Raw genomic sequence first — 15,262 nt, 5'->3', positions numbered from 1 at the left:
GAAAACCCTCAGGAAATAAGGTTATTTAGTCTAGAATGCCATAGGATTCTATAGGCGTTTTTAGCAGGCATTTTAGGAGTAAATGGGTTAATAGTGTTGAAAAATCAGAATTTTGGGAGCCCTTATAGAAGTGGTTGGATTATTTTGTTTAAAAAGTGCAGATCTGCATTACGTTTGTGGTTTATTATGTTGGGGTGGGAGTTCTAATGGTTTAAACTTCAAACATCCAAAAACTAGAAACAGAAATTAGAACAGAAAATAGAAACCCATTTGATTTAACATATTTTAATGTGCTCTGCATAACATGATGTGTACAATAAACATGAAAGGACTTGTGTTATTTTGAAATATAATGATACAGCATCCTGAAAACAGCAGTTAAAGATACACAAACATGAAAAGTCCAATTGAGATATAAATCACCATAACATGCTTCTGTCAGACATACTAGCCAACACAGTCTGATCATCAGTGATGATTCACCCACAAACAACAGATATACTGTGATTACATGAGCTGAGGCAAAGACTGAAAATCAGTGCTGAATGTCCTTATCTGTAACCGTAGCATTATCTTATTCTCAAGAAAAAATCTGTCACGCACATACACCCTACAACATGTTGTACTGATTACAAGACTTACAACTTTAACAGAAAATTAACATTTATTATTTCATGATCAGTGTTCAGATAATGTTCTCATTAACCCCTTTAATACCGGTATATTCTTTATGAAAGTTCTATATGGCTGAAGTCAAAGAATACATTGTATGTATGATTTTGTTAAAGTCAGCAGGAGAAGGCAGAGGCCAGTGTAGTGACCTTCTGAAGTGATACACTCTTTAGCTCGGTAACATAAAAGCTTGTTGTTAAAGAAAAGCTGAAGGGATGGTGTTTTAAGGTTAAAGCAGAAGAGCTTGTGATTGTCTACTAAATTTAAAAAAACTTTAAAATGTTGATGATCTCTTGCAAGTCTGGTGTTCTTTTTAGTACAGTATTTTTGCTGTATTCCACTCATTTTCCAACCTCCCTAGAGGCATTATTACACTACTTTGGTGGTGGAAACTCGTATGCTGCTGAAGCATTTGCCCATGGCTTCAAACATGGGATCAAGGAATGTATGCACACAAATAGAGTATACACGGCTCACACACTGAATTTCAATCAGGTAACTCTTAACACAGGGCACTACAGCCCAGATGTGCACAAAAGAGAGAATAGCAAAGAAAATGCCCCACACCAGTGCAAGAGGGATGCCAACAAGTGCTGTCAGCAACCGATAGCACCAGTACTTGGTGACAGTAAATGTAGTGAAGCTTGCTTTCCACACACCATCAAAGCTGTAAGTCCCTGCTGGCTCTGCAATGACATCTTCAAACTCTACCTGCGGGAAAATAAAAGTCCCTGTTAGTAGACAAAAACAGCATGAGTGAAGGGAATAGCCATATTTGGCTGTCATTATGGTGCAAGATGGCTAGAGTTTGAAATGTTGAAATGTTGCTGCCTCACTTTTATTAAACAAATAAAAGTGAGAGATAATTCAATATGATTTATAACAGCCAATAAACATTTGAATATTAAGGAAAGGAAAGTCGATCCTTCACCTGAAGCAGCCTTTACATTGTCAAACGTCTGGTTTAAGTAGTACAGTTCTACAGTGCAATTGAGCTAGCCAAATTCAATTCAATTCAATTCAAAAAATGTTATTTATCCAGAGGGGCAATTTCATCATTGTTCAGATCGGATTCAGGCCTCATTATGTGGAAATAGATCTGATATGAATCGGACATGTGCCAATGCGACTGCAGTCTAAACAGGCAGATCAGATATTTGCTGTCATTTTCAACTCTCTACCCTAGTTGGCAGGTCTTTCAGCGCCATGGCCCCTAAGCTCTGGAATCCCTACATGATTGTCTCTCCTTTCCTTTCTTCAAAGCTCACCTCAACAACACTAACCCGAACATTAGACTCAGCCTTGAGTACAGTACCATAGAGATTAATTTTCTTGATCTAAAAATCAGTATTGACACAGAGGGCGTTCTTCATACATCAATTTATAGAAAAAGTACTGACAGGAACACCATGGAAGACACCAGGAAGGGGCGACAGCTTCCATCGCAAAAGTCTAATCTCAAACATACCATATGGGCAGTTTCAAAGGATCTGTGACAATGAAACTGACTTTGATCATCAGGCTACTGACATGTTTCACAGGTTTGAACGCAGATGCTATGGACATGGTGTTCTGAACAGAGCTCTCACAGAAACAAAGTCCTTTCACCGCAAACAGCTGTTGACAAAGAAACCTAGAAATAAACGGTCCCCCAGAATCTTTTTTTCCACACAGTATAGCAACATGGCCTATAAGGTCAAGAATATAATCACAAAGACCTGGGAAATTTTACTGAGCGATGACACTCTTTCCACACTTTTTACAGAGCCCCCCATGGTTTCCTTCCGAAGGGCGCCAACCAGGGTAGGAATTTCACGGCGGCCACGACGGTAGCCCCTTGCTTTGGCCGTGACGCCCCTTTGAAAATCAGAGGTGTACAAGCCACGGTGGCCTTGGTGCCCCCTTCTTTAGCCTAAATATTCTGTTTTGCGTCCTACTAATAGCGATTTTTATTTAGCCTGTGGCATGTCAAAATAATCTTAGCATTCACAGCGCAAATTACGCAGTGGAGAAAGTGACAGCGCAAGAAAGAGTGCGTCCAAATTCACCCATTCTTCTCAGTTGAACTACTCGCGAAGTAGCCTCATCACACAGACATCACAAGTATCACATGAAAGAGCTTTTTCTCAGCTTTTAAACGATGTTAGCAGCTAATTGCTGTGATGAACGGTTCGCGAGAAAAGTAAATAATATTACATTTAATCATAAATTCTACTGAAGGTTTTGCGTCCATCTCCCTACCCATTCATCTCGGTGGAATACTTCACGAACCAAACCATATATCAGAATAAACAGCAGACCGAACAGAAAGGTGCAAAGCAGTCCCCTGTACAGTTAGCCGTTCCAGAGTAATCCCGTTTTGAATTTGCAGTAAATTTCAACATACATGGATGTCTCCAAATTTGTGATTGGAGTTTTACACTGTGTTTAAATTGTTCCACATTGTTTCATAACGGGTCAAATACAAAATAAATATTGCAAATGTCGCCTAGATATAGGTTAATCAGAGGACAGCTGACTAAGAGTTTGTGAAAGCCTTAATGATCACAAAATGCTAAGCATGCATCTAGGCTATTTGAGTTTCTTAAAGCTGAGCTGTGCTTAAATTCAATACATGATTTCATAACAGGCCAAATATAAAATAAATGTTAAATATAGCCTAGATATCTGTAAATATTAGATGATCAGATGAGTTACAGTTATATGTAATATGTCATGTGTCATGTTTTTGTAATGTTTCATATAGTGATGCAGGTCTACTGCAGTGAAACTTTGATCATTTGTATAGCCTACTACTGTATAGTTAACTTTGGCCTTGGTGCCCTGACATGTGGCCTTTGTGCCCCCCACCAAATATGCCCAACTGAAGGCCAAGTGGTCTTGCCCCCAGAATGGTGAAATTCCAAGCCTGGCGCCAACCCTGAAGGATGCTAGCCTTGTGAGACCATCCTGATCTCGCGAGCTTCAGGGTTTCACTCGCAGATCAGTCTGAATACTTTCCGTTAAAGAGAATTTGGAGCAGTTCACCAAACGAACGTCCAATCAGCGTTGGCTTTGAGGCGGGTTGAGGTGTGACGCAACGAACAACATGACGGCATCCACAGAGATGAGCATAGCTATCGCGCAAGTTTTATTCAAATTAGAAAGTATTCCTGGGTAAGCTGTGAAGCTATGAGTCTCAGCCATGCAGCTGGGAGGAATGAAAGACACAGACATCCTCCACGGCTGATTCCAGTTCACAATGGAGGAATATACTTTTTTCAGAAGTGTAGGGCCTACCGTGAAAACTTGATGGGAATTGTCGTTGATTAGGTTCATGTCACATACAAATGGTAAGTTAAAACATCTTAACGTTAGTCACGTTACCTAACTTAATTGTATGTTAAACGAAGGCATTAGAAGAACACTTTGTTCATCTAATTGGTTGATTTGGCCCGTCGATAACCAACAAAGGTAGTGATAGACAGATGGTTTATCCAATCAGCTAACCAGTATTTCCGCCCCTTCCCAAAAGTTCTTCAATGAAAAGTTCCCAGATGGATATGCGGAGCAAATCCATCTGGCGGAGTCAGGTTAGAAGGATGCCTTGGTCAGAAGCCATCTGCCAGCCAACAAACCTGCCTTCCACTTCCCTAAACCGACAGGTACCTAAAGGTGTGGTGCCTGCAACCATTGCGACAACATTTTGAGGGACAATAAGTTCATGGATGTACACACACAGAGAAGTTTCCAAGTTCGCAGCTTCGCCAACTGCAGCACCACTTTTGTGGTTTATAGGCTACAATGTGAATGTTCCGACAAAGACGGGCTGAACACAAGAATGCCATTAGGACCCAGAACCCTAACTATCCAATGGCCCACCATTACAAGACTGCTGGCCACACTAACCAGATCAAGGCCATGGTTATTGAAGTAGTACCAAAAAACATCAGGGGGGGAGATAGACTGAAGCGTCTCTTACAAAGGGAAACATTCTGGATACATACCCTTAAAGCCACTACACACCCTGGCCTAAATGAGGAAATTGACTTCTCACCATTCTTGTGATGTAATATTGACAATATAAATATGTGTTTACTAATAATAATGTGACATCTTGTAATATCAAATCACATATCTTGAATTTCCCCTTGGGGATCAATAAAGTATCTATCTATCTATCTATCTATATGCCTACATGTTTTTGTGTATATCCACAACGGTTGACACTTATACCACTATGTAACATCTTGTAATATGTGGATTGTTTTTGCGTCTTCAGGCCTTAAAGGAAAATTCCGGTTTTTAGCACTTTAAGGCCCTTTTCTGGTTTGTTTTGGATGAACTAGAGTGGTGGACACCGAAATTTTGACGATTGGTCCTCTCTTGACTTGGCTTAATTTGCAAAGGATGTAGAGTAGGCTAAGCACCAGTTTGATAAATGAACCTGTAGTGGAGTGATAACTTTTAAGAAATAATCTGTAGCCTAGCGTAGGCTACTGCAAAAAATATTAGGTACTAGTGACGAGAATCAGCCAACCACTCAGTCTCAAACCGAACTAAATGGCCAGTTGAATGTTAATTCTCCAAAAGGCAAGCATTTTTCCCTGAATCGTGCAGGCCTAATAGGCAGTGTTGCAGAACTGTTTGGATTTACATACAAATTGGTTCAATATTGCAAACAGCTCCTCTTTTTATATTTTACCAGATCTACTCGCAGACCACTTGGGATAGCTTGCGGACCACACTTTGAAAAACCACTGCTGTATGTAAATTTAATGAAGTTGTTTATTGAAAATTGACCTATTTTGTATATTCGCTTTAGGAGTTTCATCAGTTTTAGATGGTTTATCTTACCTTTCATCTCCCATCATGTCTCGCAAGGGGCCATAGTTGGCTCTATAAATGTTTAGTGCATTTTGAAGGGAGTATATTATGTTAAGGCAGACTGGTTCTAATCCTGGGTGGAGGGTCATACAGACAACAGGGGTAATGGTGTCTAGGGATCGACCAATTATCGGCCGGGCCGATTATTAGGGCCGATATTTAGCATTTTTATAATAATCGGTATCGGTAATTTTTTCCAAGCCAATATTGAAATGGATAAAGAATGAAACGCGCTACTTTGTCTGTAAAGCGTCTCTCACTCCCTGCATTTGCTACTCTGTGGTCGAGAGCATTGTCCCGCCTACTACACCGTCTGATTTGTTAGCACGAATGCAGCCAATCAGGATCGAAGACTGAACACAGAGAAAGTTTAGGATTCTCACTGAGGCAGACTGTAGGCTAGACTGGGCTTCAGCTGTACGGAGCTATTTTTCGAAGGTAAAGGTACCTTACATTGCTGAAGTTGCAATGAATCACATCATTGCAACTTAGCTTTGTAAGCTACTGTCTCTTTGATCCGGATCAATAAGTAAAGCACCCACTTCCTTCATTTAGCGAATTCTCGATTGATGCACGTTATATGCTGTTTAGCCTAGTTAAAAATTACAAAGAAGTCCGCACACTAGAGCTCCATTAATTTTTTTCTTTTTATTCACCACATAGTGAATAAAAAGCCTAGTTAGCCTACAAACTCGGGTGCTGCCCCCGCCTCGTCCATTAATTGTGAATAACGGGACACCTCGGCGGACGTTATCCCTACATATCGGCCTACATAGTAGACAAGTCCTAAATTATGCGATAGCGAATGTCAAAAAGTCTAGTTGCTCCTTTTTGAAATGGACTGTCAGAAAAGACCAGGCTACAGGCACCCAGGGCCAGCCGTAATTTAATCCGACCTGAAGTAAATTGCGTCCTGAGCTGGCTATTAACGTGCCTTTTAGGCTCACAAAAGTGTAGTTTATAGCCTACATATGGACACAAATTGCATGCTTAAATAGCCCAATAACTATTTTAAAACTGTTTTGTTAAACTATTCAACAGTAACACTTGCCATCATGCATGCACCTCTCCCTCTTTCCGTGCACTCACACACACGATGGCAAAGCATCCTCTTTGTGACAGGTCCCTAAACAAGCACATACTGTAGCCCATTGTGTAGGCCTAGTCTATGAAAATAATTGCTATCACTCAGCTCTTGGATTAACATCATACACAGGATTTACACTTGTGATGCAAGTTAATAGACAATTGTGTATCAAAAGAAAGAAAAGTTTGCATAATTAAATGCTTTTGAATTATTTTTTTGCAGCATATCGCCTTTACTATCTACCCTCCTTTTTTTTTTTTTTTTTTTTATACCATGTTTTTATTCAAGAAAGGTAAGACAAAACAGATCCATACATTCAGGTACAGTCTCTTCTTGATTTCTGTTTTCTTATTTTGAATCAAACCCATCCCACCCACACCACCCATATACTGCCATTTAAATAAATAAAATAATAATAATAATAATAATAAATAAGTAATAAAAAAAAAAATAATAATAAAATTTAAAAAAAGGTGGGGGGGAGGAGGAAGTTGAGGGAGGGAGTAATTCCCACTCCGTGTAGAGGGCACATCATATATCAGACAACACACAATTGTGCATATAGGGCAAGGTCTTACATTATCAGGGCCTTATATCATCTGGGGGGAGAGTGTTAAGCCTCTCAAAGTATGACAACAATGGATCCCATATTTTATGGAATGTATTGGTTGATCCTCTAGAGAAATACTTAATTTTTTCTAATTTTAGGAATAGCATCAGGTCCTTAAGCCAGACTGATGCATTCGGTGGTTGATGAGATTTCCACTCGAGGACTATCCTTCTACGAGCCAAAAGGGAGGCAAAGGCAAACGCGTTTTTCTTATCAGTAGTCATTAAGACTTCACTCACTAGTACACCAAAAATGGCCATTTCTGCATTTGGCTTCACATCGGTGTCAAACGCTTCATTTAAAGTTCTGCAAACAGATGACCAAAAGTCTCATAACTTTGGACAAGTCCAAAACATATGAGCCATGTCTGCTGAAGTAGAATTACAGCGGTCACAGCGGTCATCAATGTCTGGATAGATTCTGGACAGCTTTAATTTGGTGTAATAAATTCGGTGAAAAACTTTAAACTGTATCAGGTTGAGGCGGGCACAGGAGGATGTTCCATTAACTCTACCCTGAGCACAGTCCCAAGCTGCATCAGGTATCTCCATCCCAAGTTCTTCAGCCCAATCATTCCTGATTTTATCTAATGACACCTTTTGTAAAGAAAGTATTGTGTTGGATATAATTGAAATCTGGCCTTTACTCTGCACAGGAATCTGTAAGATGTTGTCCAACTCTGAGTTTGCTGGTAAGGCTGGAAAGGTTGAACTCCATGTTTGGATAAAGTGACGGACCTGAAAATATCTAAATAAATCTGACCGTTGTAGTTTAAATTTCTTTGTAAGGTCATTAAAGCTGCCAAAAAGGCCATCTATATAAAAGTCACTACATCTAATAAGACCCACTCTTTGCCACTGTTTAAAGGTATGATCCATTCTGGCTGCAGGCAAGAGGTGGTTATTGGAGATAGGGCTACACATAGAAAAATCAAGAAGTTTGAAATGTTGTCTAAATTGCGCCCAAATTTTGAGAGTAGAATGTACTACGAGGCTTGATGTATACTGTGATGGTGAGAAAGGTAATTTTGCTGTAGCCAAAGCAGAGGTAGATGTTGATAAGCAGGAGTTTGCTTCAACTTGGCACCATTCCAATTCTGGAGAATGAAACCAGTAAATAACTTTTTGTATATTTGACGCCCAATAATAATTCCTTAAATTGGGAAGCGCTAGGCCACCTTGGCTCTTGGGTCTCTCTAGAAACTCCCTCCGGATTCTAGGAGTTTTACCATCCCACAGAAAAGAAAAGATTAACTTATTCAAAGACTGAAAAAATTATTTGGACAAAAATACTGGGAGACATTGAAACAAATACAAAAATCTAGGTAAAACATTCATTTTTATACAATTAACTCTACCTGTGAGAGATACGTATAGGGCTGACCATCTCTGAAGATCGGATTCTAGCTTTCTCATGAGGGGTTTGAAATTCTCTTCATAAAGATCAGAGAAGTTACGGGTGACCTGTATGCCTAAGTATCTAAAGCCAGACTTGGAAATGCGGAAAGGGAGTGCAGTCTCCGAAATATGAAGAGCTGAATTATTGATTGGAAAGCATTCACTTTTGGACATGTTCAATTTGTAGCCAGAGAAAAGCCCAAATACATGTAACATTTCCACAACATCAGGGACACATGACACTGGATCTGATATATAGAGCAATAAATCGTCAGCATATAGAGAAATCCTATGTTCAACTCCCATCCTGTGAATCCCATGTATGGCGTATGATGTTCTCAACTTAATTGACAGGGGTTCTATAGCTAATGCAAACAAAAGAGGGCTGAGGGGACATCCCTGTCGGGTACCCCTTGACAGAGGAAAAAGTTGGGAAGCCAATTTGTTAGTTATTACTGATGCTTTTGGGGAAGTATATAGCAGGCGGACATAAGAGATAAAATTAGAACCAAAGCCAAATCTTTCTAATACGGCAAACAGATAACCCCACTCGATTCTGTCAAATGCCTTCTCCGCATCAAGGGAGACAACCACTTCTGGAATCCCCCTGGATGCTGGAGAGTGCACAACATTCAACAGTTTACGAATATTTGTGAAAGAGTGACGGTCCTTCATAAATCCAGTTTGGTCCATTGAAATTATTTGGGGCATTACAGTATCTAATCTTGAGGCAAGGATCTTGGCTAATATCTTTACATCTGTGTTTAGAAGTGAAATTGGCCGATATGACCCACACTTAAGCGGGTCCTTACCAGGTTTCAACAGAAGTGAAATAGATGCCTCTGTTAGGCTCTGTGGTAGTTTTGAATGACTCAACGAATGGTTAAACATTTCAAGGAGAATGGGGGCTAGCTGAGATGAAAATTTCTTGTAAAACTCCACAGGATAGCCGTCTGGCCCTGGGGTTTTACCACTTTGCATTTTCTGGATAGAATCAGAGATCTCTTGTAGTTGCAAAGGTTTGTCCAATTCAGTCTTAACAGCCGAATCAATCTTAGGGATATCCAAATTGTTTAAAAACTGTAACATGTTTGATGTATCATGAGGAAATTCAGATGTATACAAGTCTGAGTAAAATGCTTTAAAAGTATTGTTTATTTCAACTGGATCTATTGTTAACTGTGAATCACTGAGAATCTGTGGGATCATACGAGACGCTGATCTGCATTTCAGCTGGTAAGCTAACAAGCGACCTGCTTTGTCTCCATTCTCATAGTAGTGTCCTCTTGACCACAGGAGGTGCCTCTCCGTTTTTTGCGTCGTTAATAAATCATACTGAGTTTTCAGAGTGATTCTGTCTTTATATAGTTCTGGAGTTGGGGCTGTGGAATACTGGCGGTCTATGTTTCTTATTGAGTTAATTAGTTCTTGCTCCCTCTGTTTTCTTGCCTTATTACGTGATATGGAGTATGACATAATTTCTCCCCTAATAACAACTTTCAATGTCTCCCATAAAGTAGATGGTGATATTACGTCTGATCTGTTGAATAACAAAAACTCATCAATTGCTTTAGATATGAATTCACAGAACTGTTTGTCTGCCAACAGGGCTGTGTTCAGTCTCCAGGTATTGCGCTGCGTGAGATTTTGAGAGAAAACAAGATCAAGAATCACTGGTGCATGGTCTGATTCCACTATGGCAGTGTACTCTACTTTCTTTACTGTGGGAAGGAGTATTTTATCAATAAAAAAATAATCTATTCTACTGTATGTATGATGAACGTGTGAAAAGAAAGAGAATTCTTTTCTGTGTGGATAGAAAAACCTCCATGGGTCAACACAGCCAGTCCGATCCATGAAATCACAGAGAGCTTTGGACATTTTGGAGCGTGTTAAAGTTTTAGGATCGGAGCGATCTATAGCTGGGTCAGTCACAGTATTCAGATCCCCAGCAAGAATGAGCCTATGAGAATTTAGATTTGGAATCAGGGAGGTGAGTTTATTAATGAAGCCAACATCATCCCAGTTAGGGGCATATACACTTATAAGTACGACAGGGGTGTTAAAGAGGGAACCTGTCACTATTATAAACCGTCCTTGAGGATCAGAGATAGTTTTTAAAGGCGTAAATAATATTTTTTTATGGATCAATATGGCCGCTCCCCGTGCCTTAGCGTTAAAGGCGGAGTGGAAGGTCTGTCCAACCCAGTTTTTCCTGAGCCTAACTTGATCTGCTATGGTCAAGTGAGTTTCTTGTAAAAACGCTAGTTCCACATTTAATTTCTTCAAGTGGGAAAATATTCGTGACCTCTTAATCGGCCCATTCATGCCCTTAACATTCCAGCTTATGAATCGGGTGGATGGCGCGCCTACTTCTGCTCTACTATAATTTGTGCTATCAGCCATGCGCCATTAAAGGAGGGGAATGGGGTGGAGTGTAACTACACCCCATAGCAGAAAGGTAAACGTATGTCAAAAACTCCTCCAAAATAATAAAAGAAAATGAACACAAAAAACCCTTTGGCAGTATAAAAACCCGTTTTAACACAGAATACATAAAAATGGTTATGTCAATAATTAAACCCATCCCAACATTAAACATAACACACACATCTCCAATGTCTGCCTCCTGAACATAGGCAAACCGCTGGCCCCCCTCTAAATCTTGAATCTTCCGGAGGTGCGTTATTTAACTAAGCCGTTAACCTACGGGAGAGCCTTTGGCCATCTAAAAGTTATACTTGAAGCTATTTAAAAAAATAAAATAAAAAATCAATATTGCCGTCTAACATTCGCCACATTATGACAGACTATTCCGACAATGAGCCTAAGCAACGATAGGTGCAACTTTAAACAGTGACTAACATTGTGTGCTAACATTATATATGGCTAGTAGCCACCACCTCCACACATGAGTCAGTTTAGAATGAACCCAAACAAAGTCAATTTAGCGTTTGAGAGTAAATGCACATAGTAGGCTGGGAACAGTACAGATTTACCTCAAAATGCCCGTGTTAGTCCTTTTATGCTGCTATTATCAGTTGGTGAGGACATCATCTCTCCTCAAGCAAAGTTCAGTCTGATAACATTAACGGAGGTGAACTAGCCGCCAGCCGTCAGCCAAAGTAGTCACATAGCAATCCGTCGGATCTCTTACTCTTGAGCCATCACCTGTTGATCATAGAACGCCTTTGCTTCCTCTGGTGTGTCGAATTTAAGCGAATTCCCTCCGAATGAGACTCGCAGACAGGCTGGATAAAGTAACTGGAATTTTATTCCCTTCTTGTAAAGTGCTTGCTTGATGTTGTTGAATTCCGCACGTCTCCTTGACAGACTAACGCTGAAATCAGGATATATTCTCAGAGTAGAATTCTTGTATTTCAGCTCATGTTGTCTAGCCCAACGCAGTACCCGCTCCTTTTCCTGGAATCTTTGGAAGCATACCACAAACGGCCGAGGAGACTTTCGAGTATGTTCAGGTTTTTTGCCCACTCCATGCGACCTTTCCAAAGCTGGAACAGAGTCAAAAACCTCACTGCCCATAATGCCCATCAGCAAGTTTGACATAAACACCACAGGATCCTCGCCCTCTTCACTGTCTTCAGGAACATTCACAATTCTCAAATTAGATCTGCGAGAGCGGTTTTCTAAATCCTCGATGCGATCCAGGAGCTGTGTATTCTGTGTTTGCAAAGATTTGATTGCTGCATCTGCTGCGAATAACTTTTCAAAATTCTCCCCTGCTAGGGATTCCGTTGCAGTCAATCGGGTTTGAAAGTTATCTACAGTCTCTTTTACAGCGTTCATAGAAGTTTGCAAAGGGCCAACAGATTCCTGAATGAGGATGGAAATATCCTCTCTTAAACTGGCACGTTGCTTTGACAGCTCTTCCACCAACTGGTCCATGGAGATTCCATCGCCATTCCTAGAGGAGCATTCGTTAGCAGGGGAGGCCATAGTAGCTAGCTTGCTAGCAATGGTGTTCCACGCGGAACAGTCGGTGCAGCTGAGGTCGACTGTTTGTGTGTAGAGGTGCTCATTATATGTTCGTGGCTAATATAAGACGTTATAACAGTAGTTTTATTATAGTTATACGGCGTTAAAAACACTTTAAAGGAAAATTATAGGCAAGTTAGGCCGGAGCTCGTCTCTCTTGCTTCTTACTCCAGCATGGCCCAAACCGGAAGTCCTCTACCCTCCTTTTTGACAACCGACATATCGGTTTTACATATCGGTTATCGGCCTCCTGTTTTGGTAATAATTGATATCGGTATCGGCCCTGAAAAAACCATATCGGTCGATCCCTACTGGTGTCACCCATTTTTCTAACCACCTTAGCAGTCATACGTGACAATAAACAACATGAGTAACCTTTGCCAATGTAGGCTATCAACCAAAGCCATAATTCTCATTGCCGGAGGAGTCTCCTTGCAGCACACATTCTCTGCTTCTGTGGCCATTCTGGTGCGATTCCCGCAAGTGCACCTAGCAAAATATAGGTAGGTACAGTAGGTGTGTTTGTTTAGAACATTTAGATGTACATATTTGGTGGGCTATGACCAAATGGTCTTTGAATGATGGCATTGTGGAATTCAAACCGTAACTATCCGTTCCGATAGCATACATTAGCAGGCTAGACCAGTGGCTGAACTGCATTTAGTGGCGCTTATAACCTGTGTTGTGAAGTAAAATATCTAACTGGAAGATTGCAAATAACTGTTTTGACAGTGTAAGTCTTTATTTTAAAACGTTTCCAACTGTTTATTACTTGAAAGCAAGATGACGATCGCCACAAACGTTTACCTCTTTTAGGAGAAAATTTAAGCTCACATGTAAATATTACCATTCTATCCCAGATAGCAAGAGGCTGGCAGACCGCTGCCGGTCCACTGGGGTAATGCTCATCGGTTCTCTGGCGGTCCGCTGGCAGGTTGCAGACAAATTGCCCAATATCTTGCCATTATTGGTCTAAAATCTTTTTAATTTGTTCAGTTATACTCCATATATCATTTTAATAACTTTTCTTAATATTCATGACAAGTTAAATTTAAAGAGATGGTGGTCCAATGGTGGACCACAAGTGGCACACCACCGGGGGCATACCACCAGCGGCCAACCAACGTTCATCGACAAACGATCAGGAACCGATTCAGGATCAAACACATACAGTAGGGCTCTATTTTGCACTCTAGCGCAATTGACTTTGTATACTCGCGCTTTTGTCTTTCCTATTTTGCAGTCAGCGCATATTGGAATTTTCCCTCCACAGGTACATGTGCGCCCACGGGGGCGTTTCAGTGAAAAGAGGGGGAGTGTTCCGGCGCAAACGGTCCCGGTTGATATTTTGCAGTTTCAGAAAATAATTCCGCCACAGACCTGGTCTAAAGTCAGTGGCGCTAATTCAGATGCTATTTTAAGGGCGCATGCATGGCCACAGGCCTGCAGGAATGAATGCTATGCACACCGATCTACAGACACCCTGTGCACAGATGGAAAATTTAAAGCCTTTGATAATATTTGTCTGTTTCACGGGTTTGTTCGTGCATTGGTCAACTAAAAATTTAGTAGCCTATATAGTACATCTACATGCAATGTCTTTACAACAACAACGCCTAATTACGACCTATTCATTTGGACAACTTTATACAGCCCTATAAAGGCTAAAGTTACCTTTAGTTTTGTTCCAATTTACCATTGTGTATGGCTTTAAACATTGTGTGCGCTTTAACATCAGCCTATAAGCATTATTCCAGCTGCGCTAAGGTTTTGACAAGTACCACAATTTTGCCTACCTTGTTGTAGCCCATCTGAAATAACTCCAAGCTTTGCTATGTTCCCTCCATCCTTTCGTTGTTTTCAAAAAACGTTTTATATCCATGATGGCCTTGAAGTCTTGAGTTTGTGAATTAACCAGCAACCATAGACAGTAAAAGAAAGCAGCAAGTAGCCTTGGCTACAATTTCTGTAGTTGCTGCGTCCATTCATTGTTATTCTCTCTCCTGCTCAAACAAAAGTTGTGCGTGCATTAAGTTGATGATAACGTGTTTACAAACTCTACTTTACATAAAATATTGTAAATAGCCTATTGTCATGCAGTTAATGGGATACTGTGCAGAGTTGGAAAGTTAGGTCAACTTGGAAACTGTTTCTGTTGCCTGATGGTAAAGTACAGCCGTAGCTTACACCTGCATGGGCGCTTGAGCGCCTGTGTTGCGCAATGCACTTTGCTCCTCTCATCTATACGACGCAGTTCCCATTTCTGCAAACCATACATAATTACAAGGACAAATATTGCTACACGAGGGAAATCAGTGTGGTGTCCGATGTGAAAAAATAGGTATAAATCTAGCGTGCACATTTCCACGAATCACGGATGTGTTGATGAAATTAGGAAATATTAGAGGACTTAATGAGACGTGATTTTGAACTGCATGCCAATGCCATTTAATCCAAATGCCCCAGCAGCAGCACGGGAGAGGAAAGCTTATCTGACAGATCTGCATTGTCTATACTCTATAGTGAGGTAGATTACATTGCAAAAATATCACCATGCATTCATAACTTTATGATTCAGTGAGAGTGATCCCAAAACATTGGAAAGTGACATTTCTGTATTACATTTTGTCAAGA

At 40.5% G+C, this 15,262-nt stretch overlaps 1 protein-coding gene across 1 annotated transcript in view; it reads right to left on the bottom strand.

Moving 5' to 3' along the window:
• Window positions 1-269: 269 nt before the first annotated feature.
• cav1 (caveolin 1) overlaps window positions 270-15,262 on the bottom strand; it is a 48,744-nt gene continuing 33,751 nt past the window's right edge. Inside the window, exon 3 of the mRNA XM_076302545.1 lies at window positions 270-1,383. Coding sequence (XP_076158660.1) covers window positions 1,042-1,383 — 342 coding nt within the window. The 3' untranslated portion in view covers window positions 270-1,041. The remainder of the gene's footprint in view (window positions 1,384-15,262) is intronic.

Source organism: Alosa pseudoharengus, unplaced genomic scaffold (assembly GCF_046254945.1).
Source record: "Alosa pseudoharengus isolate Yale_2024_CS ecotype anadromous, Long Island Sound unplaced genomic scaffold, YU_APseudo_1.1 YU_APseudo_1.1_scf_10, whole genome shotgun sequence".
Lineage (NCBI taxonomy): Eukaryota > Metazoa > Chordata > Actinopteri > Clupeiformes > Clupeidae > Alosa > Alosa pseudoharengus.
Note: the sequence above shows the minus strand (reverse complement) of the source record. Positions and strands in the feature narration are given on the sequence as shown.